The 26,353-nt window shown below is 37.5% G+C and overlaps 1 protein-coding gene across 1 annotated transcript in view; it reads right to left on the bottom strand.

The window, feature by feature from the left end:
* Positions 1 to 25,524, bottom strand: part of PLCXD3 (phosphatidylinositol specific phospholipase C X domain containing 3) — a 190,994-nt gene extending 165,470 nt beyond the window's left edge. Inside the window, exon 1 of the mRNA XM_053591605.1 lies at positions 25,262 to 25,524. Coding sequence (XP_053447580.1) covers positions 25,262 to 25,364 — 103 coding nt within the window. The 5' untranslated portion in view covers positions 25,365 to 25,524. The remainder of the gene's footprint in view (positions 1 to 25,261) is intronic.
* Positions 25,525 to 26,353: the final 829 nt, after the last annotated feature.

Genomic DNA, 26,353 nt, shown 5'->3' with positions numbered 1-26,353 from the left:
GTCATACTGTATTACCATTATTTGTTAACCAATATGCTTTATCCAGGAAACCATGAAATATATAAGGGCAGAGTCTACCTCATTCATTTCATTTTTTGTTTTTGCAGGCATGGAACTCCAAACAATCTCACAAGTTTTTTAATACAAATTGTCATTGAATGGAAGATGTATTTACTAAAGCTGACATCCTTTACTTAATTAAACATCCCATAAAGCCTCATTCAGAGCCTATTTACTTCTATACCAACACAATTATAATCAACTTAGCAAATCTCTCACTAAAAGAAAATAAATAGCAAGATGTAAAGAGGTGTAGTAGGATGAGTTTGCCAAACCAGGCACACAAAAACAGTACAAAGAAACAGTGACAAGAGAAGAGAGTTCAAAACTATAATAGCTTGCTTAAAAATTTAAACACAGAATTACCACCTGATCCAGTAATTCCATTTGTAGAAATATATTTGAAAGGAGTGGAAGCAAGAACCAGATATGTGTGCACCTATGTTCATAGCAGCAGTGTTCATCATAGCCAAAAGGTGGAAGCAACCCAAGTGTTCATCGACAGAATGGGTAAATAAAATGTGAAATCATGTATGTACATATACAGATATAGATATACAAACACACACATACATATACATATAACGGGGGCCATAAAGTTCATGTACAATTCTAAATTGCACACTATGGTCACCCTGTGTTCCTATGTGTGTGTATATGTATATCTGTATATATTTATATGTGTGTATATGTATATATGTATATGCACATGCACACATAGGGTGACCATAAAGTTTGTGTGCAATTTAAAATACAGTGCAATAGTGTTGTGTACGTAGATATGGATATATGTGTATATATGTATGTATATATGTGTATGTAGATGCACACACACACATATATGTACAGTACAGAATTATTCAGTCTTGAAAAGGAAGGAAATTCTGATACATGCTACAACATGGATGAAACTTAAAGATGTCATGATAAGTTAAATGTGCCAGTCAAAAGTACAACTATTGTATGATTCAATTAATACATCTACAGTAGTCAAATTCATAGAGACAGAAAATAGAATGGTGGTTTCTGGGGGGTGGCAGATGGAAGAATGAAGAGTTAGTATTTGATGGGTACAGAGTTCCAGTTTGAGAAAATGCAAAAGTTCTGGAGATGGATGGTATTTGCACAGCTATGTGAATATACTTAATGCCACTGAACTGTATGCTTTAAAATGACTTAAAAGGATAAATTTTGGGCTGTGCATATTTTGCCATCATAAAATACAGTAACACATAAATGTTTAGTCCAGTGAGTGTATGTCCTAACAGCTGTGCCCATGCCAATAGCTTTTTCAAAATATTTCTGTATGACATATAGTTCAATATGCTAATAATCATATTTCTGTACCATAAAATGATTAAATTATGTTGCCCCTTAGTGTTCTGCTGAGAGACAGAGACAAATAGCATGGCCTTTAAAAATAAATTTTGCTTAGAATAGTTGAAATTAACCATGGTGTCATCTTAAAGTGGCAAATTCTATATGGCATTTTAGAAAATGACTCCATACATTTATTGCATATAAATGTTAGCTAATATTTGCCAAAGCACGTAACACTTTGCCTTGAAAGTCACCATTACATGTTTGTTCTATTTGCTACACTCTTTAATGGAGAAAAGAATCTAGTAACATTTATTTCTTTCACTTAATTTTCTATTAAAATATTGTCTTAAGGTTGGGAAAATACATTTCTTATAACAGCCAGTAAATATTATAATTAAACAAATCATTTTTAGAGGAATATGAGCTGAAGCTTTGTAATAGTCTGTTCTGCATGTAGGTGAAAAAGTTTTATTTCAGCAGGAATAAAAATTATTTTTGCTCAAATATTAACCAAGAAAAACACCTTCAAGGCAATATTTTGGGAAAGGTTCTAACTTGATAAAAAAGCAATCAAAATGAAAATGCCATCCTGGGTCAAGGACCAATGAGTCACTCATTGAGAGGGTCTTTGAGCTTCACGACATGGCAATGTCCTTTTGAATATAACATTGGGATTTAATGTTCTACTTGAGTACCTTTGAGGCTGATGTAGCTGCACCAAACTTTTTTTCATTTATAACGGTTGCTTTTTCCTCATCTAATAGAAAATTGTATGATGACATTTTGCAGCCAGGTGTAGGGTACAGAGAAAAAACACAATTCAGGGTTGAAGGCATTAAGAAATCTTTTAATCTCTAGTGTAACCTGGTTTCTTGTATCCTCAATGAATCCCCAACAATAAAAAAAAAGCTTAAAAGAAATATTTTAATCTCATTTTTTTAATTAAATCATAGCTGTGTACATTAATGCAGTCATGGGGTACAATGTGCTGGTTTTATATACAATCTGAAATATTTTCATCAAACTGGTTAACATAGCCTTCATGGCATTTTCTTAGTTATTGTGTTAAGACATTTATATTCTACATTTAGTAAGTTTCACATGTACCCCAATCTCATTCTTGCTGAGATTCAGTACCATTTGGTTTGTTCCTTTACTTGAGGATTTAAGAAAATGTCTAAGTCCATTTTAAAAGTTAAAGTATAATGGAAAATAAGTTAAAACATTAAAATATTCCAAATGTTGATTGTTCCTAAAAGTGCTCAAATTAATAGTACTTAATTATTAAATCAGAGCAGCACAGAAAAATATAATTTATTATTGTCAATGGAAAGAATCCTGAAAAAAATAACTAAGACCTGAAGACTCGATAGTCCTTTATCTTTACAACTTAATACTTCTGTGAGCCTGAGTATTTAATCTATTTGTTTGCACATCTGTAAAATGGGAATGATATTGACTGTATAGTTATTATAAAGATTAGAATTAATACATGTAAATGACTGTCAGAAGGCAGCCCTTGATAAAAGGTACCTATTACTGAGATCTCCTCCTATGAACATAATGCTAGCTAAATACACTAGCTAAATCTCACCAAACTGGACTTGAGCCTGTGCAAGAGCTTCCCACCTACTGAACATGAATCACATTACACTTTTGGTAAAACACATATGGAGAAAAACCAACAATTCTCTTTTCATAACCTTCGAAATAACTTTCTTCAGACTCTCAGGTGTAGGGTGACCATAGAAGTCAGCAAACCCTCTCTAAGCAGACCTACAGTTTCCAAAAGGGCCAACCAAATGCAGATATTACCATGGTCAGGGTCTGAAATGGAAGATGCAGGTAAATAAAAAATATAAAATGATTATAAGTGATTATCACCAGACCTAGAAGCAAACAGTATAAAAGAAATGGAAGCCGTGTGAGGAGCAAGGTCAAAGGAAGGGCCAGAGGCTCGTAGGCCATTGCTTTGCCTTCTGGGATAAGTGCCTCAGCCACAGGCTCCCTCCACTGTCCACATGGTGGCATGACCCGCAGGGAGTAGGCCACAAAAGCATCCTTGTAAAAAGCAGACAGTCAGGCCTTCCTCTGGCTATTGGGGATGTTCGAAAATAAAGATTGAATTTTTCAGTTTCATTGGATATTCAGAGTCCAAGCCATGTGGGTAGCAACCTAGGAGTGTGGATGAGGTGGTGGTACATGACAGACCCCCAACTATTGTGCCGATGTTTAAATTTTAATGTGACAATGAAAAGTGAAGTGCTCCAAAACAGACAGTTGCATTTGTTTGACCTGGAGTTCAGTTATTTCAATAAGAATCAAAATGATTTCTACAGCTTAAGTGAATTCTTCTAAACGGTTCTTTTCCTCTGTGTTCATTTACGATCTCCTTCCTGCTATTAGAATAGAAATGCCTAATCTAGCTTGTTTGACTTCATTTCTAGCCCCTAGCACACCCTGGAATATATTCAGTTTTAGTGTGAAATTTCTAAATGAATGAATTCTGAATCCCAGCTGTATTATACGACTACCGACTCCATCCAAGAAAGGAAATTGCCCTTCAGGGGTATCTCTAGGAAATGTGACTCCTAACATGTTTACAAATCTAGGAAGACGTTGTCAATATAAAAAATGTAAAAGCTTCCTATGTATTATTTAATTAACTCTTACCAGCAGGGTACTTAAGAGGACAAAGTACATTAGTCTGATACCATACTAAAGAAACAGAGACCTAGGAAGGTAATACAATTTGGCCATTTTGAATCAGTGAAACTATGAATGAAATAACTTGAGGAAAACAGTTGTTAGCCTTGTAGCCAGGAACAAAGTTAAAGTGAATGCCCTTTTTTGTGTGAAAGTCTCAAAGAATTATAAAGACTGCAGAAAATTGCAGGGCGAACTTCTAGGTGTTTATGTCAAAAATTATGAAACTTAATCTAACTGGGAAAGGTTTTCTTCCCCCTTCTTTTCCTTCATTTGTAATAAAAAAAAAAAATCTAACATAGAACTTACCTCTTAATTTTTTATTTTTTTTTTTTAAAGACAGTCTCTTGCTCTGTCACTCAGGCTGAAGTCCGGCAGCACAATCATAGCTCACTACATTCTAGAATTCCTCGGCTTAAGAGATCCTCCGGCCTCAGCCTCCCAAGTAGCTAAGACCACAGCTGTGTTCAACCATGCCTGGCTAATTATGTTTATCTTTTTATAGAGACAGGATCTCCCCTTGTTCCTCAAACTGTCTCAAGTGGGGCTTCAAGTGGTCTTCCCACATTAGCCCAAAGTGCTGGGATTATAGGCATGGGCCCCTATTTTTAAATGTGCACTTCAGTGCACTTCATATTCACATTTTTATACATGCAATCTCCAGAACTTTCTCATTTTGTAAAACTTAAATTATACCCATTTAAACAATTTACCCCCTTCCTGCTTCCACTTTGCCCTGCCAACCGCCATGCTATTAATACGTCCTGTTTCTTTGAACGTAACCACTTGGGATACTTCAGATAAGTGGAATTATATAGTATTTGTCTTTTTTGTGTATGACTGGTTTATTTCACTTAGCAGAGTCTTCTTAAAGGTTCATTTCTTGGTCAAGTTCATTTTAAGATCAGTTTCTACATATATTATTTAAAGCATTAAGGATTTCGAAGTGAACCCAATATGATCTCACCAGAAAAAAAAAAAAAAACACAAATCTCTGGAAAGCAAGTACAAAGTTTACAATATATTAGCATAGTCAAAAAAAAATAATCCCAATCATTGAAGAAAACTGGTGAAACAGACGGTTGCATTACCTATGGGACTAAGCAGAAAACAACTTCGGACTAGGTGAGAAATGACCTGAGTTCAAGTTTGGGTTCTTCAATTAACAGGGGAGTGAGAATTAGCAAGTTATTGAGCATTTCTGAGCTTTGAGCCCTCATTTCTTTGAAAAGAATGTTGATGTACAGATAAGATTAAACATATGTTATATCTTTGTGATACATGTATAAAGTGTTGTATAGGTGAAAGATAGAATTATTTAAAAGTAATTTTCACATGTTATTTAATGGGTACAGCATTTTGGTTTTGTAAGATAAATAATGTTCTTTGGATAGACGGCAGTGATGGCTGCACAGCCATGTGAATGTACTTAATGTCATTAAACTGCACACTAAAAAATGGTTAAAATTGTAAATTTTATGTTATCTATACTTTACCACATTAAAAAATACTAAAAAAAAATAACAGTATTTAAGTCTTGAAAAGAAATTACTGAATTAATGACACATTTTGAAAGTAGCAATTCGTATTATTTTTCTATTCAGATTTTGAATTATCATTTTTTGCACTCCCTTATCCAAAATACCATTGGCACTACAAGCACATAAAATGTAAAAATCTAACTTTACTGTTCAAGGGATTACCATACATATTTTTAAAATAAGGGTTCTGAGGCCAGTTAGTGATGTCTCATACTGGAAATCTTAGCATTTTGGGAGGCAGAGGCAAGAGGATAGCTTGAGCTCAGAAATTCAAGACCAACCTGAGCAAAAGCGAGACCCTATCTCTACTAAAAATAGAAAAATTAGCCAGATGCTGTGGCAAGAGGTCTGCAGTCTCAGCTACTTGGTAGGCTGAGGCAAGAGAATCGCTTGAATCCAGGAGTCTGAGGTTGCTGTGAGCTAGGCTGACACCATGGCACTCTAGCCTGGGGCAACAGACTGAGACTCAGTTCCAAAAAATAAAAAATAAACAAAAGCTCCAAATTCTTATCCTTTTGAGAAAGAAATTATTTTCACCATCTAAAATGTAGCAAAACAGAAGCACAAATGTGTTAAGCGATTCACTCCACCCTAGGGATCCAGGTTGCCAGTTTAGACACAGAAAACGTCATGCTCATTTTAATACATGTATTAGGGAAATAGTTTAGTTCCATATGTATGATTTCTAAAGCTTAATGAAAGTAACTAGGTAAATTCTTGATATCAGTATGGTAAGGTGTGTGATTTAACATCCTAGAATAGGATGTGTTCTAAAACCGGACAGTGTTCTAAAACCTGCAAATTCATTGAACAATTAAGATCAAAGTAGATGAACCCTGTTAAAGTTACTGTCTACATGAGTCACATACCTTCATTTTTAGCAACATTTTTCAAAACTTTGTTTTTACATTTCCAGGCTTTAAGTCCAGTAGTCTTCTTTTTCTTTTTCCAATCTTCCATTTTATCAACATCTAATAACCAAATACTCTTGCCAAATAATATTATACTCCCCAGTAAATCATTGAAATGTCCTTTGTATGAATTGCTCATTAACATAAAATGTCTGAAGGGTAAGGGGAAAAACATACCATCCCTAAAATTTTGAACACAGGATGGAAGTTTTCTTCTTCTAGAACTCTGTTTTAAAGGGCATTCTATCAATTTCACTTCAGGAATGATCCAGGGAATCCTAAACTGTGTATGGGTAATGAAACAATCCCAGCCTGGAGTTTACCTATCTTTTATCATAATCTAAACAATTACATTGATATAATATAAAAATAAATTACATCCACTGACATACTAAAATATTATTCTTAATCCTGTAGCCTTGGAAATAACATTCAGGTCCTAAACTGAGATTTGTACATGCTATGTTCAATTTTCAATTCATATTCTACTGGCTAAGAAATTGCTAAGTCCTTGTAGGCAATTAAACAATAAATAAAACGTTACGAGAAAAAGTAAAGACCTAAAAACCATGCTATGAATAGAGAATAGGTAAGATAGAAATGGTGATTGGTTAGATTTGATTTACTCAGTGTGTCAAGCATTTATTAGCTTACTTTAGGTAACTCATAACTCCTTCATTGGGAACTTAGGTCTCAGGCACTATGTTAAATGTTTCACACTTATAATTCCATTTAGTTCACACCATAAGCTTATGAAGATGAATATTATTCCTACCCCTACTCAGGTAAGAAAACTGGTGTTCAAAGATGCTAAGTAATATACCCCAAATAACATGATATCGTAGAGCCCCAAAAATGCCTTAGAGTTCATCAGCCTCAAATCCTGCCTCGATGCAGATGTTCTGAAGGTTGGCACCTAGCCTCTGTTTTGATACTTTTGATAAGAGGATCAGTTCACTGTCTAAAAATGGTTGATAGAAAGTTCTTTGCTTCCTTTCAGTTCACCAAAACCTTTACACCTTTAAGTTCTATTCTTTGGTTTCCTTAAGTTAGAATTCCAGAGTCCTTTCCCCTCCATGTAGTTGAAGAGAAATGGCTGTATTCACACCATCATCGGATGTGGATTTCAGAACCTTTGCAGTTGATGACCTGAAAAATTCCTCCCCCAAAATTCCAGTCCTTAACCCCAGTCCTCTATCTACAATACACTGCATTTTTCCAACATGTCTGTGGAAACTTGAAGCCCAGAATTGAGCACCATGCTGCAGACCAGCTCTGCCCAGAACAGGGTCAGCAGGGCCATCGCACTGCTTGCTCTGAACTACATCTAGGGATTCAGCCCAGAATGCATACTTATTTTGCTGCCATGCCATATTACTGACTTCCCTTAGCTCCCCAGTTGGCTACAGGCCCCAGCTCTTTTTTCCCCAAACCATAGTTAAGTCACGTTTCTGCTGGCTCTTACATAGTTTATTTTTTGACATTTCAGACTTTTTTTTTTTTTAGTTTGAGTTTTCTTAAAGCTCACCAGAAGAGATTCAACCAATTTCAATTTTGTAAATATATTTTTTTTAAATTTTAGACCTGCTACCTAATGTTTTAATGAACCTTGTAACAACTGGGACTTTTCTCACCAGTCACAGTGAGAGAAAGCTCAGTCATGCAAAGGGCTTTCCAAGACTAAGCAGGAAGAACCACATGGAGACTTTCCATTCAAGGATATGAGTATAGTCTAGGGAACTTAATTCTAGAGAAAAAATCTGTTCAAGTTTGTCTAAACCTTAGACTTGGCAAGTAAATATCCTACAATAAAGTACCAACTGGCTGAAGCTTCCTTGTGTTTTGGAGAAATCTGCTTTCAGATTTCCTGTTGTCTCTGTTCATACATTAGGCCCTGTTTTCTCTGTGGGAACAGAACTATTGCTGGTCGCTGTCCTACTTGGACACGGGATGTTCTTTTACCACTTGTCATTATGTCTACCCAGCTGACATCTCCACCAATGGGAAGATTGCTTTCCCCTTTCTGGGCAACTCACGTTTTCCCCTCTCACACAGTGCTTTTTTTTGTACCTGGCTACTAGACACAATTAGTTAACTGTTGAAATAGCTCTCTTCACATCCCCTTGTCTATGATCAGACTTCTTCTGTAGCTTAAGGCAGAGTTGAGCTTCAAAAGGGAAAAGAGGAAATTCGAGAGTCTTTAACCAAGAGCAGATAAGAGTCAAAAAGCAGTTAAGAGAGGCAGAGAACCAGGTAGGCCCTGCTAGAGACCCTATTAAGAAAGTAAATGAGGTTAAATGAGGTGAGATATGATGTAATGATAGAAAGAGCTACATTTATTTGCCACTTACTCTGTGATAGGTATACTACATATTGTATCCCATTGAATCCTCACAACAAAGGCTATGAAGTTGGTGCTGTATTCATTTCAATTTTAGAGCTGAGGAAATTGCACTTCAGAGGATTTTAGTGGCTCCTGAGTCAATTGATAAGTACCAAAAATGTGATTTAAATTAAGTTAGTCTATAACACTAATCCCTCAGTTTTACAGATATAAAATCAGAGACCCAGTGGAGTTAAGTGACTTGCTCAAGAATACAAGGACTTGGTTTCAGATCCAGGACTGCAATCCAGTGTCTTGAATCTCCCAGGCACTTTACTATTTATAAAATGAGGTGACCTCCTAATCCAAATTGTAGATTACTATCCCATCAATTTCTTTTTAAATTATTCCCAAATCATGCATGCATTACCACATAAAGTTGCTGGGATCCACGATTTCACAATTTTGAAACTTGTGACATTTATATATCTTTATACTTCAGATTTTGAATTCTCTAAAAATGATTGCTTGAGTTCTATAATATTTTATCTGTTTTTTTCCTTAATACCTACAGATATATATTACGTTGGCATACAAGCTTGCACACATTTGAAAATATTTTCCTTTCACTATCATCTCATCTTTCTTCTGAAGATTATTAAACCCGATTGAAAACCCACAAATAAAAAGTTAATACGCAGCATCCTGCATGCCAGGCACTATTATGCGCTTTCCATGTACGATCAATAAAGTACTATTCTATGTAATACTCAAAACAATCTACGAAGTATTATTTTTATTTCCACTTTTTAGTTGATGAAACTGAAACACAGATTAAGTAATTTTCCCTAAGTCACAGAGCTAATAAACAGCAAAGTCACCTTTAAACTCAGGTATGTGAAACTGGAGCCTGCATTTTTAAACTATGCCTTCATAGTATGAATAAAGTAGTGGTTTTTTTCTTTATTATGACATTTGTTAATTTCACACTATCCACCCCAAGCAAGGTTCTAGCCCATCCTGTACTATTTTTAGCTCCAAGCATGAGGAAGAGAGATCTTGGCATTGTCTTCATTGTTTTTGTCTCAGACCTTCCTTGACTTCAGCCATGCTTACACGTTTCTTGAATTACATGCCAGCTTTTCCATCTTTTGTACATAACATTTAAAATATATCAGTTCTTAGATGGATCCTCTTTTTTTTTCTTTTGGCTATGATACATACTTTTGTTTTATTCTAATAGAATTTCCCATATTTTATAGAAAGGCCAATAAGATAATGAAAGTATTCAAAATAATTGTGTGGTTGAGTATTATTACTAATTCTGGTTAAACAGGTCACTTTACAGATCTTTGAATTACACTAACAGATAATTTAAATGAAAACCTAAAGATCAAAGCAGCATTAAAGTCAGAACTTTTTTTTTTTTTTTTTTTTTCTTAAGAGGCATATCTGACTTTGAACATGGGACAATTCAGTGTTCATGGGACAGTGTTTTCTGTGTCTTTCTCTAACTCTCAGCTCAGGTTTTCTCTGGGATAATTAGCCTAAGAATAAAATCAGAAGCCACGGAGCTTTGGCTTCCTGTGTTTCTCTTTTTTTTTTTTTTTTTTTTTTTTTTTAGCTTTTTATATGTTTATTGACCATTTGGGTTTTCTGTTTTTTTTTTTTTTTTTTTTTTTTTTTTTTATTGTTGGGGAACTTTTTTTTATGAAGGCACAGTCCAGTCTAAAAGTTGTTCAAAGTCTTAATTTTGATCAATAATTATTAAGTACATAAGTGTAGAAATCATAAGAAATTGAACTTAAGAGTTCCATAATGGCTAAAAATTGTTGTTTAAAAAAATCTTTGTGTGACAACTTTCATGTGACACATTCAAAACAAACTGAATTCAATTCTTATTGAAATTTAATGAGGTCATACCTTTGGTCAAATTGACTTCCTTTCAGTTAAGACTTTGTGAAGAATTTTGGGAAAAGGGAGCTGATTTTACTACTTTCTTTAGATTCTCTTTCTGTTAGACCAACAGAAAGGTTGTATAAAGTTGACTGTGTCACTTAATAGGCAATAAATATTTAGTGTACATTGACTTTATGCCAGACAAATTCTGGGAATCAGAAAAGATCCAGCCAAGGTCCTGCCCTTGAGGAGCTTATACTCTACTTATTTGACAGATAATAAATACATAAACAAATAAAGTAGATAGTAATAAGCACTAGATAATTCATAAGCACTATAAAGAAGGCATATAACATAATAGTTAGAAATATTATGAAGATAGAGTAGACTACATTGACTAACATGGTCAGGGAATATCCCCTGAGAAGAAGGCATCATGTTGGTGACTAGAAGAAGGAAGGCAGCCTGATGATGATTTGTAGGAAGATTACAAGCAAATCTTGAGAATAAGAAGTCCAAAGGGTATGAAGATCAGAAAGTCTGGCCAGGGTTAGTGAGTAGGAAAAAGATGGAATGAATTGGGATCTGAAAGATAGACAGGAACCAGTAAGTCCAGTATGTTACTATGAAGGGTTTTATAGAAATAAATGATGTCCCTGACTTACACTTCTGAATGATACTCTGTGTAGAGGGACAAAGTGAGGACAGGGAGACTAGTTTGGAGACCATCGGAGCTATTCATGTGGAAGATGACAGTGACTAGGTTAGGATCGTAACAGTGGAAGTAATAAAAAGTGGAAGGATTTGGGATATATTTTGGAGAAAGGTTCAACAGCATTTCCTGATGGGGTGGTTTCAGGATTTGAGTGAAAAAGAAAAATAAGGAATCGCTGCAAGTTTTGGGGCTTGAGAAACTGATGAGTAGTGATACAAAGTGCTTAAATGGGGAAAGTTTAATGAGTAATATACTTGGCAATGGATTGTGACATGAATGGTTCTTTTTGAAATGTGTTAAGTTTAAGATTTCTCTATATAAATACAAAATATGACACGAAGATTTTGGCTAATGATTTAAATTTGGGAAACATTACCATATTGATATTATTTCAAGTCATTGGATTAGGTATTTTCACCTAAAGGAAAAACATAGTTATAGAAAAAAAAAGAGTCTAAATCTGAGCCTAGTGTGCCCCAAGATTTCTTTAGATGTCAAGAAGAAAGGACATTATTCACAAAGACCTTAAGAAAGCAGCCAGTGAAGCAGGAAAAACAAGTGTGGTAAGGAGTGATACCTGCAAGCGGAATAGAAAGCTCCAGGCACTCCTTTCTCCCATGGAGACATTTATCCAACAATACACGGATGATTTCTTCTATGGGAAATCCAGAAATCTATTAAGAAATTCCTGAACCCCAGATAAGTATGAAATAAATCACATCAAAGCCAATAGGAATATCTGTACCACCCTCTCACCGTAGTCCCCTTACTCCATCTAGAGTAGCCTGGATATCTGGGGATAACTGAGAACAAAAGAGCTGAGCAATGTGGGGCTTCTCCAGAGGACCTGTGGCACAGCTGACAGTGGCCAAAACAGTTCAGAAGCTTCTCCCTGAGTAAAGACAGAGAAGAGGACAGCACATGTCCGATGTTCCAGCATGTAGATGGGGACTTTAAGGGACAAGTGTTTGTATAACCTAACTCAGAGTCCCAATAGAACCTGGCATACTCTAAATGCCAGAGACTTCTGAGAATAAAATATAGCTGGATAGTATGCTTCTTTAGAGGACTCATAGTAGAGTAGACAGAAACCAGAGGCAGTGTGATCTTACAAGCTCCTGAAGCGTGAACACAGCGAATCCTTCCAATCAGGAATCTGCATGCACAAACTAAAAGAAAACACATTACAGAAAAGGTTTGAGAGGCCCTCAGAATCCCTAGTTGGCCTGATTGGTCTTTCCCTATACAAAGATTATGAGAAGTGGCCATTTTTATCAAATGCCTAGACACCAGCACGTAAGTACATGAAATATGAGTAAATGGAAAATTGGCTCAATCAGAAGAACAAAATAAACATCCAGAAACCACCTCCAATGAAACAAATACACATAAATTTCCTAACAAAGATTTAAAAATAACCATCATAAAGATGCTCAATGAACTCAGGAAAATAATAGATGAAAAAAATAAAGATTTCAACAAAGAGATTTTTAAATGTTCTTTTTGTTTGTTTGTCTTGTAGAGACAGAGTCTCACTGTACCGCCCTCAGGTAGAGTGCCATGAGGTCACACTGCTCACAGCAACCTGTAACCCTTGGGCTTATGCAATTCTCTTGCCTCAGCCTCCCGAGCAGCTGGGACTACAGGCACCCGCCACAACACATGGCTATTTTTTTGTTGCAGTTTGGCTGGGGCTGGTTTTGAACCCACCACCTTCGGCATAAGGGGCTGGCGCCCTACTCACTGAGCCACAGGCGCTGCCCTTTAAATGTATTTAAAAAAAAAATTTGGAGCTGAAGAGTGCAATTACTGAACTATTAATTTAAAAAAATCAACTACATGTATTTCAATAGCAGATGATTTGATCAAGCAGAAAACAGAATCAGCAAACATGAGGATAGGTCATCTGGCCATTTGAAATTATACAAAATAGAAAAAGAAAGGAAGGAAGGGAGGGAGAGAGGGAGGGAAGAAGGCTTTCAAGACTTGTAGAACAACATCAAGTGAACTAACATATGCATTATGGAATTTAAAGAAAAAGAAAGGGTCAGAAAACATATTTAAAGAAATGAAAAATGACAAATAGTTTTCCAAATCTGAAGAAAGAAATGGGCATCCAAGTTTAAGAAGCCCAAATCTGAGGAACCCAAACAAGTCTATATCAAGACACATTATAATAAAACTGTGAAAATCAAAAATAAAGAGATAATTTTAAAAGCATCAAAAGAAAAGTCACTCTTTATAAAAAAGGAAAGACCCTCAATGAATCCCCAACAATAAAAAAAAAAAAAAGTTAAAAAAAAAAAAGGGAAGATCCAATAGATTTCTCAGCAGAAAACATACAGGACAGAGGGAGTAGAACGATAGCCCAGAATACTACGTCCATCAAAACTGTCCATTAAAAATAAAGGAAAGATAAATATTTTCTCAAAGGAAAGCTGAGAGTTCATAACCACTAGATCTGTCTTACAAAAAATGCTAAAGGGAATCCTATAAATTGAAATGAAACCAAATGAAAGCATACGAAATGAAAGCATATGAAATTATATAACTCAAGGATAAAGGTAAATATATAGGCAAATACAGAATACTATAATGCAATAATGTTGGTGTGTAAATCACATTTAATTCAGGTATAGGAATAAAAGATAAAAATAAATAAGTATAAATACAAAAATATCTTAGTGATATAAAATTAAAAAAGATATAATTTATTACATCAGTAACAAAGTGTGTAGGAGGAGAAATAAAAGTGTAGCATTTTTATATGTGATTTAAGGTATGTTTTTATTAATTTAAAAAGAGTATGAACTATAAAATGCTTCATGCAAAATTCATTATAATCACAATAAAGCACCTATAAAAGATACACAAAAAGTGAGAAAGGAGTCAAAGCATGTCATTACAAAAAAAACGACAAAACACAAGACAGCAAGAGTGAAAAAGGACAAAAGAGCTATAAAAGAAAAAAAACTAACAAAATGTCAATAGTAAGTCTCTCCCTATAAAAATGTCTGTAAATATAAAAGAATCGAACTCTTGATCAAAAGACATGGAGTGGTTGGACGGCTAAAAAAAGAAAAAAAAATCAAGATTTAACTATGTGCTGTCTATAGGAGAATCACTTTACTTTTAAGAACATACATAGAAATGAAAGTGAAACAATGAAAGGAGAAATTTCAGGCAAGTGGTAAGTAAAACAGCAGAAACAGCCTTATTCTATCAGACAAAATAGACTTTAAGTCAAAAACTGTAAAAAAGGACAAAGAAGTACATTATTTAATCATAAAAGAGTCAAATCATCAGGAATATTAACAATTATAACTACATGCATACCCAGTATTAAAACACTCAAATATACAAAGTAAATATTGATAGATTTAAAGAAAAAAAATAGATGACATATGATAATAATGAGACTTTATATCTTATCTTCCATAATGCATACATCATCCAAACAGAAAATCAATTTAACAAATTGGGCTTCAACTATAATTTTGACCAAATAAATCCAACAGACACGCAACACATTCCACTTAACAGCAGAATACACATTCTTCTAAAGCATACATATTATTTGGTCATAAATCAAGTCTTTAAAAATGTAATAAGATTGAAATTATTCAAAGTACCCTCTCTGACCACAATAGAATGAAACTAGAAATAAATCAACAGCAGAAGAAAAACTGGAATATAGAGGAAATTAAACAATACGTTTTTGAACAATCGATGAATTAAAGAAGAAAACAAAAGGAAATTTAGAAAATAATGAGACAAAAATGAGAATGAAAATACAACATACCAAAAACAATAATAGAAGGGAAGCTTACAGCAATAAATGCCTTTATGAAAAAGGAAGAATCTTAACCTACTTCTATTCCTTAAGGAACTAGAAAAAGAAGAGAAAACTTACCTTGAAGTAAGAAGAATGAAGAAAATAATAAAGATTTGAGCAGAAATATAAATAAAATAGAGAGTAGAAAAAAGAAAAATCAACAAAACTAAGAATTTTTTAAAAGATAAAATTTACAATCAATTAAAATAAGATAAAAAGAGAGAAAATTCAAATAAAATTAAAAATGAAAGAGAAGACATTGCAACCCATGACACAGCAAAAGGATCATGAGAACAACTATAAGACAGCAAATGAGATAACTTAGAGAAAATGAACAAATTATTATTTTTTTTTTTTAAGACAAAGTCTCAGTCTGTCGCCCTGGATAGAGTAACCTGGCCTCATAGCTCACAGCAATCTCAAACTCCTCGGCTCAGGGGATCCTTCTTGCCTCAGCCTCCTGAATACCTGGTACTACAGGCACCCATCCCAACCGGCTAGTTTTTCTATTTTTGGTAGAGATGAGATTTTGCTCTTGTTCAGGCTGGTCTCAAACTCCTGAGCTCACGATATCCATTCACCTCAGCCTCCCAAAGTGCTAGGATTATAAGCATGAGCCACCAGGCCCAGCTGAATAAATTCTTATAAACATGTTGTATCCAAAGACCAAATCATAGAAAGAAGAAATAGAGAATCTGACAGTTGTAAGACTAGTAAGAAGATTGATTCAGTTATTAAAAACCTCTCACCATATAAAAGCCCAGAACCAGATGGCTTCACAGGTGAATTTTACCAAAGTTGAATTAATACTAATCCTTCTGAAAATCTTTCAAAAAAAAAAAAAATCGAAGGGAGTGAACATTTGCAAATTCATTTTACGAGACCAGTATTACCCTAATAACAAAGGCAGACAGAAATGCCACAAGAAAAAAAAAATACAGGTCAGTATCACTAATGAACATTGATGCAAAAATCGTCAACAAAATCCAATCAAACTGAATCCAACACATCAGCACATTAGAATAATTATACACTGGCACAATATAGATCATCAGCAACCTTGCTAAGAACAGTGTTAGTGTAGTGGTGGGGAAACAATGAGATGAGTATAGCATAGGGAGAGAAAGAGAAATAACAACCTGAAGACAGAGAATATATTTTTACAAATATGAGAAACAGTATAGAGGATAGAGAGGCAGTGTTTTCATTTTTAAGAGGAGTATTATTAATATATGCTTGTGTAGAAACTGAAATGATCCTGTAGAGGCAGATAAAAATGATAATGCAGGAGACAATGGATAAATCCATGAGTAAACTTTGAAGAGATTTGAGCAGATGGGATCCGGAACACAAGTGGAGAAGATGAACGCTAGGCAGGAGCAGGTCCATGTCTTAAAGGAAATACAGAGTACGCAGAAACAGATGCAGGTGCACTGGTGGGTTCAGTAGTGGGAAATTCAGGAAGTTGTTGTATGTTTGCATCCATCATAAAATCAGTATAGAAGGGGAGGGAAGGAGGTGTTGATTTCAGAAACAAGAAGACTAATCAAATTCTCATGTCAGAGAACAGGAAAATGAATTTACTAAGGAAGTATAGTAAGTCTCTCTGACTGTATCAAATCCCATTTAAAAGCTATGATCAGAAATTGCTAGTGAGTACAGTCATCCAAGCTCTGTCTTTTTTCTCTAACAATGTTGATCCATTGGAGTTATCTGGAATTGGAATAGGTGGAAAGTTGGGTTTAACCGAGTTGAGGTTTTTTTAGGAAAGTAGAATGGGGAAGAGTGAGATGAGGGCATGAAGGTCATTTTGAAGGGTGTGACTCTAGTACTAGGCCAAGGAGTTTGGCTTGATAAGAAACGAGGACATGAGGGGGTGATGAAGATTAAACAAAACTTCACATTCTGCAGCTTCCCCTCTATCAGTTTTCAAGGCAGGAGTTTTACATCCCCCTGACTACCTTTTTGTCCTGGAAGAATAGTCCGGGTTAGGTCATGGCAGGAATATGTGTAGGGCTAACTCTGTACTAAAGCAGCTGTGGTCATCCTCCCCCTCTTCTTCATTCTCCGTATAGCAACAGGGGTATATGACCAAAAAATGCATTGATGTAAGTTCCCACTTGCCCATTAGGGCTCCTTGAAGTGCATCTTCCTCTGAGCCACCCAACAAGCCAGAGGGGTGTCTCTGGGAAAGTTAATCAGGAAACCAAGATCATTTATTGTAGTCCACATTCCTTCATGAAATAATTTGCTTCTCAAGTGAAATGAGGAGCAAAATCATCATTCATAAGGATAATTAAGGATAAATACGACTGCTTCGAAAATTTAACTCAGAGAAAAAATTCTATGGAAAACATAATATTAGCTGACATTTAAGATAGAATGTTGTAAGAGCTATCCACTCCTAGGATCTGTAATGAAATACAGGAACATAAAAAGAGCACTTCTAACTAATCTACGGGCCATCTGTTTCAGTACCTGATCTCCGGAGGTGACTAATCCTGGCTGCCTCTCAAAAATGTTTAACCATCTCCTCCTGCCCCTCTCTTAGACCTATCCTCCTCTCTTAATAGAGCATAATAAAAGCATATGGTGCTGCAGAAAGCTTCTGGCAACGGAATTCCATCCAAACCATGGTAACGTTTTCTCTCACTTCTCCTTTCCTGCAAGAATATATGATTTAGATACTTTCCCGGTCCCTAGTCTTCTGAGACTGATCCTAATCCTACTCAGATCAGGAAAAGTAAGAAGAACAGAAAAGCTTCTTGAGGATTAAATCCCGTAACTACCTCCAGGAGTTGCTTCAGTAGCATGTTCTCTGGTTTCCAAAAACTGTTACTTGTGGGTGAGAGTCATCCTAACTAGTTGTAATAATTTTCCAGGAAGCAGAGCTTACTCTGTAAGAAACAAGAATTAAAATGTGTATGTGTGTGTTAACCTTTTCTTGACCATCAGAGCACATCAGTTACTCTGCCAACATGCTTTAATACGATGGAGCCCTTAGAGATTACTTTAGGTACGTCAGATTATCTGACTCTAGTTACATCATCCCAGGCTGCTCAGTGAGAAAAATATAGATCTGAGTGACATTCCTATTTCTGACCTATCTGGAAAAACATTTAGATCATACTCACCAGAGGTGATCTACTTTTAGGAGAAAGCAAGAAGCTTCCTAAAAAAGAAATGATCTTAAGAGCAAGTTGATACACACACCTATGTTCATGTACACACGCACACACCTACACTTATAGAGTGAGTGAACATTGAGAATAACGCAGAGGATAAAACAAAATGTGCCATACATATTGTCCTCTGGCCAGACCTCATAAACTCATATCTGAGTCCTGGGCAAGGGGTCAATAACAAAAGACCAATATAAACCAGGCAAAAAAGAGGAAAAGCACTCAAAACTTCAGCAGTGATGACAGACAGAGTCAGCAATAGCAAAGTTTATGTCAGCAGCTTCCACAGTGGGGAAAGCAGCTCTGGGAACCTTTGAGCCTTGTTAGACATTAACATCTTCAGTGTGGGGCCTCTTCAGACACAACACAGACTCTGACGGGGCTGCTAGCAGCAATGGTGTTTGTGCATAAAGCTACAGAAGCACAGTTTGTCTCTACATCAAAGGAGCAAAGGTGATGATTTCCCAAAGCTGCCCCAGAAAAAGAAAGAAGGAAAATGCCAAATACCATGTGGTAGCCCAAAGAACTGGTTTATCAATCTAGCCCAAAGATTGGCTTCTAGATCACACGTAAGAATCCATCCAGAGATTGCTAGATAGCTGGGCCTGTGTAAAACAAAGAATGAGTCCAGATGGACAAAGAACCAAGGGGAATGGGGAAATCCATTAGGAGGTAGTAAAGAGGAGTTGAAACTGCCAGTTATTAGGAATATGATTTTATTTAGGAACTGGTAAAGTTTAGAAAACACCACTTGTGTGCTAGTCCTCTCATTTGTTAGTCTTCCCTCACAAATGTTCCCTGTTGTTACTGTGCACACTTGAATCTTCTCCTCTTTTCAATGTAGTGTCTCTATTCTGATTGGGTAGGATTGCAATTAAATTAAAAAAAAATCTCTAAGTAAAGGTATAAGAAATTTTTTAAAGAGTAAAATGTATGAGCCTTAACATATCAACACTGTGGTATCCATTTAGCAATTTGAGGGCTGGGTGTGTGTGTGTGTATTTTATTCCCTGTAAATCATGCTTCAAATGGATGAGGTGTGGCTTGCTAATACAAACAAGACAGATCATTTCATTTCTATCAAAAACAATTTACTGTTTACCTTTGCTTTTGATAACTTTCTGATGCTGGATATTACTATGCTTTGTATTACCTCATGATGTCACTTTACTTAAGAGCAATATTTGAACAGGTCTAGCTTATAGATAAATTAAATCAACCTGCAACTTACAAATATAACAAAAGTAGCCAGGCTTATATAAGACAAAGAATGAGCCCAAATGGACAACAAATCAATATAGGGATGTTTCCTAAATTGGCATTAGTGACCACTAGCATCACCAGATGGGCGGACTTTAAGTGCTGATGATGGCTGACAACAAAAAACAGCAGGACTTTAAGGAAATGAGGGGAAAGGTTTTAGATTTATCACAGTGACTTAATTTGAACACCAAAGTAGCCATTAAATCATGCTTATTGCTCGAGGTGCACAATGACCTGTCATGTCAGTTATCAAAAATGTTCCCATTTTGGGCCATTAGCCTTGAGTCAAATATCAGTTTCTGGCAGTAAGACTGAATGTAAATTTATACACTCATAGACCATATGGCCCAATAGAAAGAGCCTTGTAAAAAGACGTGCATTTAAATTTGGTTCTGCACTTACTTCCGTAAAGGTCCTCCTCAGAGATGCACTAAGGCAGGACCTCATATACAATTTAAGTATGCATATAAATCACCTAGTGATCTTGTTAAAAACTACATTGTGATTAAATAGATCTAAGGAGTGGGGTCTGATGTGCAGCATTTCTATCAAGCTCCTATGTCCACCAATGCCGATGCTACAGGCCCTTGGACAAACTTTGAGTAGCAAGGCCTTAGAATATTATTGATAGATCATGTGAAAAGTACACACGGTGGGGGGGGAGGGAGAGGCACTACAACAGGGACTCTACCAAACAAATGTAAACCCTGTAACCTAATGATTTATACCCTCACATTAATCTGAAATAAAATAAAAAAGATAAATACATCCATGCAAAGGAAAACACTTTGTAAATAGTAAAGTAGCATATATATCATGTTACATTGATTGATTTTTTTTTTTTTTTTGAGACAGAGTCTCAAGCTGTCGCCCTGGGTAGAGTGCCATGGCATCATAGCCCACAGCAACCTCCAACTCTGGCTCAAGTGATCCTCTAGCCTCAGATTTTCTACTTTTTGTAGGGATGGGGGAGGGGTCTCACTTTTGCTCAGGCTGGTCTTGAGCTTGTGAGCTCAAGCAATCCACCCACCTCAGCCTCCCAGAGTGCTAGGATTATAGGTGTGAGACACTATGCCTGGCCTATCATGCTACAGTGATTAACAATAGAAGGGAGTTTAAGTCACAAAAAAAGTTTTAGTAGAACAAATTATGTTTCAGATATTCTTCAATTTTTCCCTTACAGCAAAATCAAAAATAAAACTGTGGATTGGAGAGGTAACATAAGAAAGATATTCACCCTAAACAATTTTGTGGCTTTCTGATGACCTTGAAAGATTAACTTTCACATAACTATCCTACATAAAAAGATGAGAAACAGAAAGAGGGACGGAGGGAGAGGGGTGGGGCCTTGGTGTGTGTCACACTTTATGGGGGCAAGACATGATTGCAAGAGGGACTTTACCTAACAATTGCAATCAGTGTAACCTGGCTTATTGTACCCTCAATGAATCCCCAACAATAAAAAAAAAATGAGAAAAAATACATTTATTAAGAAGTTTGTACAATTAGACCCAGTCCCAGATTTGTCCTAGAGATTGCTCATGCCAATTAAAATAGACATGAAAAGTGACAATGAGAAAGAAGACCACTGGATCCAGAAACATTGGCAACAGAAAGAAGGGATCACTATGAATGAAGAAAGTAATAACAGCAGACACAGGAACAGAGAAATCAAAACTGTACAAACATCTAGTTTTCCTAAGTGAAACTGATCTTTTTTATTGGTGTTTCAGTTTTCTAAAGGAAATAAAATTCACATGTGTGATCAATCATTGATCCATAAAGCATTCCTTTTTCCTTACGTACGGAACAATCAACAAGTCCCCATTGATGAAAAAATAGATTCACTCCAAGGTTCCAGTCCCACAACATTTTGGTCAATTTTTCATTGTTGCATGGTCAGGTTGCTATACTATATGAAGATTTTTATCACATATTAGGAAATACATAGCAGACCCCTTCCTATAGGTCCCAATCACTCCCAACTTTTAGATAGATGTTGGACATACCCAAATTATCTACACTTTCCTTGCTCCCATGATAGCTCTCTTTACAACCATGATTATAGTTAAAATTCTGCTTCCGAATATTCATCAGACTCACCTTTACCCAAATTTTATAGTTTGTCTCCCTGCTTCTATTGCTGTTTACCCTGTCTCCCTGCTTGTGGTAAGAGAAAACATCATTCATAATCCAAAATGTGACTGTTAAACAAAGATGCATAGATGAAAACTTAGTCACCTTCAGAGACAGGAAGAAATGCTAATAAATAAGATTGAAATTTGAGTAATTGTCAATGAGGTTTTTTAAAATTACATCATAGCTGTGTACGTTAATTCATTTATGGGGTACAATGTGCGGGTTTTATATACAATTTGAAATACTTACAATAAACTGGTTAACATAGCCTTCAGCGCACTATCTTAATTATTGTGTTAAGACATTTATACTCTACACTTAGTAGGTTTGACATGTACCCTTGTAAAATGCGCCATGAGTTTTGGCAGTACTATTCCTTTGAAAAATAAACTAAAAGTGAAACTATTAATACCAATTACTAACTTAATTCCTCAGCCCAGTCAATATCAAATCAATAACAAGCCATTTAAACACAAAACAGCCACTGAGTGACTAGGTTCTGAAAACATTCAAGAAGCAGATACTCGAGAAATATTTAAAGAACTGCGCTCATAGTGGGGAATATCACACCTGCAGACTGTTCTCTGCTCTAGCCCTGGGTAATCTGGGTCAGCTGCCCCAGGTGGGCAGTCTCATAATTAGGCTGCTCTTTGCTCTCCAGTTGCTTCACCTAAGAAAACCTGAAACTTTGAGGATGACTGAGCAGCAGTTCCCCTCAGTAGAAACACTCATGTCCTACACCAGGAGTGGTTTTAAATGGTAAAGATAATTACTTAATTCGAGCTGTAGCAACTGGCCAAGTAAACATGTAGCAGCCAGAAAGCTATTAGCATGATTTTAAGGCAATTATTCCATTAGTGTTTAATTGTCTCCAATTAGTCGTCTCTGACTATCAAATTTTCAATGTCTTTTTTTTCCTCCAAAATTTCTCAGAACTGAGTAATGCAGAAAGGTACCAAACTCTTTTTTTAAAATCCGGCTTTATATATATGGTACTACCAAACCTACATTAGAGAAACACTGGGGGGTTGAGGAGCATAGATTTGGTGAAATATATTGTGTTTATTTTTTTCTCAGAAAGGTTGGGGTGAGAAGAAGAAGCTTTGCAGGGGATCCACTGGGAGTACAAAATGAAAAAGGGTGGGGAGAACAATGGAAATTCCCACGGCAGAGTAATGCCATCATCTTTATGTTGTTACTCAGAAGATCACTGAATATCAACATCTGTGGCCTCAGGTTTTCACTTTGTCTCCGGGAAGAAAAGGAACATTGCCCAATCCTGCTGATGCCTAGTTCCTCATCTCCTCACTCTGGTTAGTACTTGTTGCTACGAATCATCCAGATAAAAATCCCAAAGCTTTTCTCTCCAAAATTCCTAGGAGATAGTCCCTAAAGTCTAGAGTAGAGGTCAGATCCTGAACTGACAGTACTAACAGATCATTTGTCTACAATGAACTTGGCCTTTTTTCCATCTGTGAAACGGAGATGGTAATGCTAGCACTGCCTGCTTCGTGAGGTTTGGGAAGAATTACAAGAGCTGATGAATGTAACAGGGCTTTGAAAAAGTTAAGTATTAAAGACATATATAGTAGATTTAAAAACGGTACCATACCATCCTCAGAATTAGCTATGCACATTTAGGCTTATAGCCCTGCATATTTAGAGAGTCACTTATCAGAAGTCACTTATAGCAGTTTTTTCCCTTCTTACCTTCTGTATGTATAAAAACATTCAGGTGAGGCCAGGTGAAAGTAACTTTGAAAAAAAAAATGAAGAAAAAGGATGGGAACGTCTGTGAAAGTGACAGTGGAGTTTTGCCAACAAAGTTGTGTACTTTTCTACCATCTCCTTGAAAAGAGCAATCCCTAGGTTCAGGCAGATGGGGTGAATGCAGTGGAGAAACTGAGGTGTTCTTTTCTTTGGAGATGAGCTCTTGGAAAGCTATCTGTTGAAAATAGGAGAAAAGTAGACAACCTTTTTGTGGAAGAAGCTTACAGAGTAGCCTGCGCCTGTCGTTGTCTATCACTCCCTTGACAAACAACCATTGATTTGAGTTACTCATCAATTACAGCTCTGTTGGTTGGACCCTCTATAGATTTTCAAGAGACCCCTTCTTTTCTGGTTTGCTTTTATTTTGTTTGCCCTTTATTATGTTTTCACCTAGTAGCTGAGAGGGGGCGCTGGATGGGGCAATTGAGAAAAGGCAGACAGGAGGTTGAAGTTACTAACTCAGCTCAGCTCAGAGCCAGGAGCAGCCCACCACCACTAATTTGTCCTCCAGCCGGGTCCTGGAAAGATCAAGCTTCTCTAAGTCCACGAGCTTAGCCAAATTGGTAGCGAAGTATGGCCGTGTCCCCAGTTGTCATTGTCTTAAATGTCCCGAGACGACCCTTCCTCCTCTGGTGCCTGAACTAGGGGCTACTGCGCGCTCCCGCCCCCAGAAATCTGCCCAGTCCTTGGGTCCAAGTCGCGCGCGCCATGCTGAAGCTTCTTGATCCCTCCAGTTTCTTTCTTGCTTTGTCCACACTTCCCTCCTGATAGGCTGTCTGGACGCCAGCTCAATCATCTTTTCCCTACCTTTTGCCTGTTAATCCACCCCTCCGCCACAGCTCACGCAGGCTTTCCTGCCAGCTTAAGTTCCGAGCAGCAACCGCACAGTTCACAAAGGTTTGCTTTTCTGACCCGGGCGACACACGCTGCTAACGCGCACTTGGACCAGACTCCGATGGAGCCCACTCAGCCAGGGCCTCCGGGGCCACGCGGCTCAGGAAGCGGTGCCCTCAGCCCTCGCCCCCCTCAGCTCCCGGTCAAGGGCAGCTATTACGCTGCCGCGGGTCCCTGAACTTTCATCACTCTTCGAGAAGCGTTTTGTCTCTTGAAAGGAGACTGGGGACGAATATTAATGACTCTAACGGAGAATCTACCACATCTGCTCAATTCAGTGCCAGGGATGGACTCAGAGGTCCACGCGCCAGAGCCGAGACCCTAAGACATCACCTCACGCTCACCTGACACAGTCATCCCACAGACCCAGAATTGCTCCCACTCTGCAAATCTGCAGGGAAAACCCTGGAGGTGGGGGGACACGAGGCGTCAGGCTGGAGCCCAGCTTCTCCCTTGCCCCAGTCCTGCGCGTACAGCCTGCTTCCAAAGCCCTGGAGAAAAGCAGTCACCTTGACTCCTGGCGCTTGGGTTCCTGGAGGTTTGGGAAACCCTGGGAAGCCTAAGGCTCCCAAGCAGGCGCTCGCCTCGCCCGTAACCCACCCTGAAGACGACTTTCCCTCCCGCGGACACCGTGGCAAGTTACCACTTAGTGGTAGATAAAGCAGGGCGGGGCGGGGGGGAGCCGAGCCTCCGCGCCTACCTGGGATGGCTAAATTGGTGAGGGGGATGCTGTGGATGCTCTCCGGCAGAGTTGCCATCCAGTCGGCGAATCTCAGTTCGTTTTTCCCCTGAGACGAGGCCATCGTGCGGGTCGGCGTGCAGCGCTGGTCCCCGCACTCCTTGGGCAGGCTGGCAGGCTGCGGCCGCTAATCCAATGTTTGCTCCAGCCCCGCTAGAGTTTACACTCCGCTCTGCGCCACACCCACAGGATGGCGCAGACACATGCTAATTTTAATAATTATTCAAAACACCCGGTGCTCCCTCAGTGCCTCCGCCAGACTCCGCTGGAGCTTTTGTTCCTGACGTCCGTGTCCTCTCCGCTCTCCCCTCCCTCCTCGCCTCCCCCCCTCCCGTCTGATCCTTCCTAGGCGTCTCTGCCTTTCCTCGCCATCCTGCAGTTTTCCGTGGCAGCTTCTCTTATTTTTTAAATTGTTTTGCCCATGGTCTTACTCAGTCCTTTGGCGTGACTTCCTGGTCCCCTTTGTATGAAAGACAGTCCTGCGGTTGAACATAAAAATCTTAGTAGACTTCGGGATGTTCCTGCCTCCCGAGCAGCTGATTCTCACGCCTGCTTTCAGGACTTTTCATCCTTAACAAATAGCTCTCCTTGTTGTAAGTTACAACAGGTTATGCCTTTCCTCGGAGGCGGCCCACAGCCCTGCTTATAACAAAATGGTGGTCTTTAGTCATCCCTTGGCCTAATTTTTTTTAATAGCTGATGAGAGTGGTGAGGATACAAGACACAGTTGAATTCTTGGTGGTTCCTACTTAATCTCGGGGACCCCGCTCCAGACATTTCAAATGAAGAAGTGCTGTGCTTCCTTCGTTTTCCAGATCATGAGAAGTCTAATATTATTTTCAGGGAGAAAGTGTCCTCTGTCCTGCCAGTTTCATGGCACTCAAGGCAATACTGAAGCCTTATGCTGGAAGAAAATCGCCACGTTTCCCAGTGACATGCTGTAATTATTGCCAGTAGCATTTGGAGGAATGTATTTGGCACCAAAGTGATCTGTGTGACTGTCTGGATTTCCATTCCTTGGCAGACTAGAGAGACGTGCCTCCCTCAAGAGAA

The sequence above is a fragment of the Nycticebus coucang genome, chromosome 1, assembly GCF_027406575.1.
Source record: "Nycticebus coucang isolate mNycCou1 chromosome 1, mNycCou1.pri, whole genome shotgun sequence".
NCBI classification, from domain to species: domain Eukaryota; kingdom Metazoa; phylum Chordata; class Mammalia; order Primates; family Lorisidae; genus Nycticebus; species Nycticebus coucang.
Note: the sequence above shows the minus strand (reverse complement) of the source record. Positions and strands in the feature narration are given on the sequence as shown.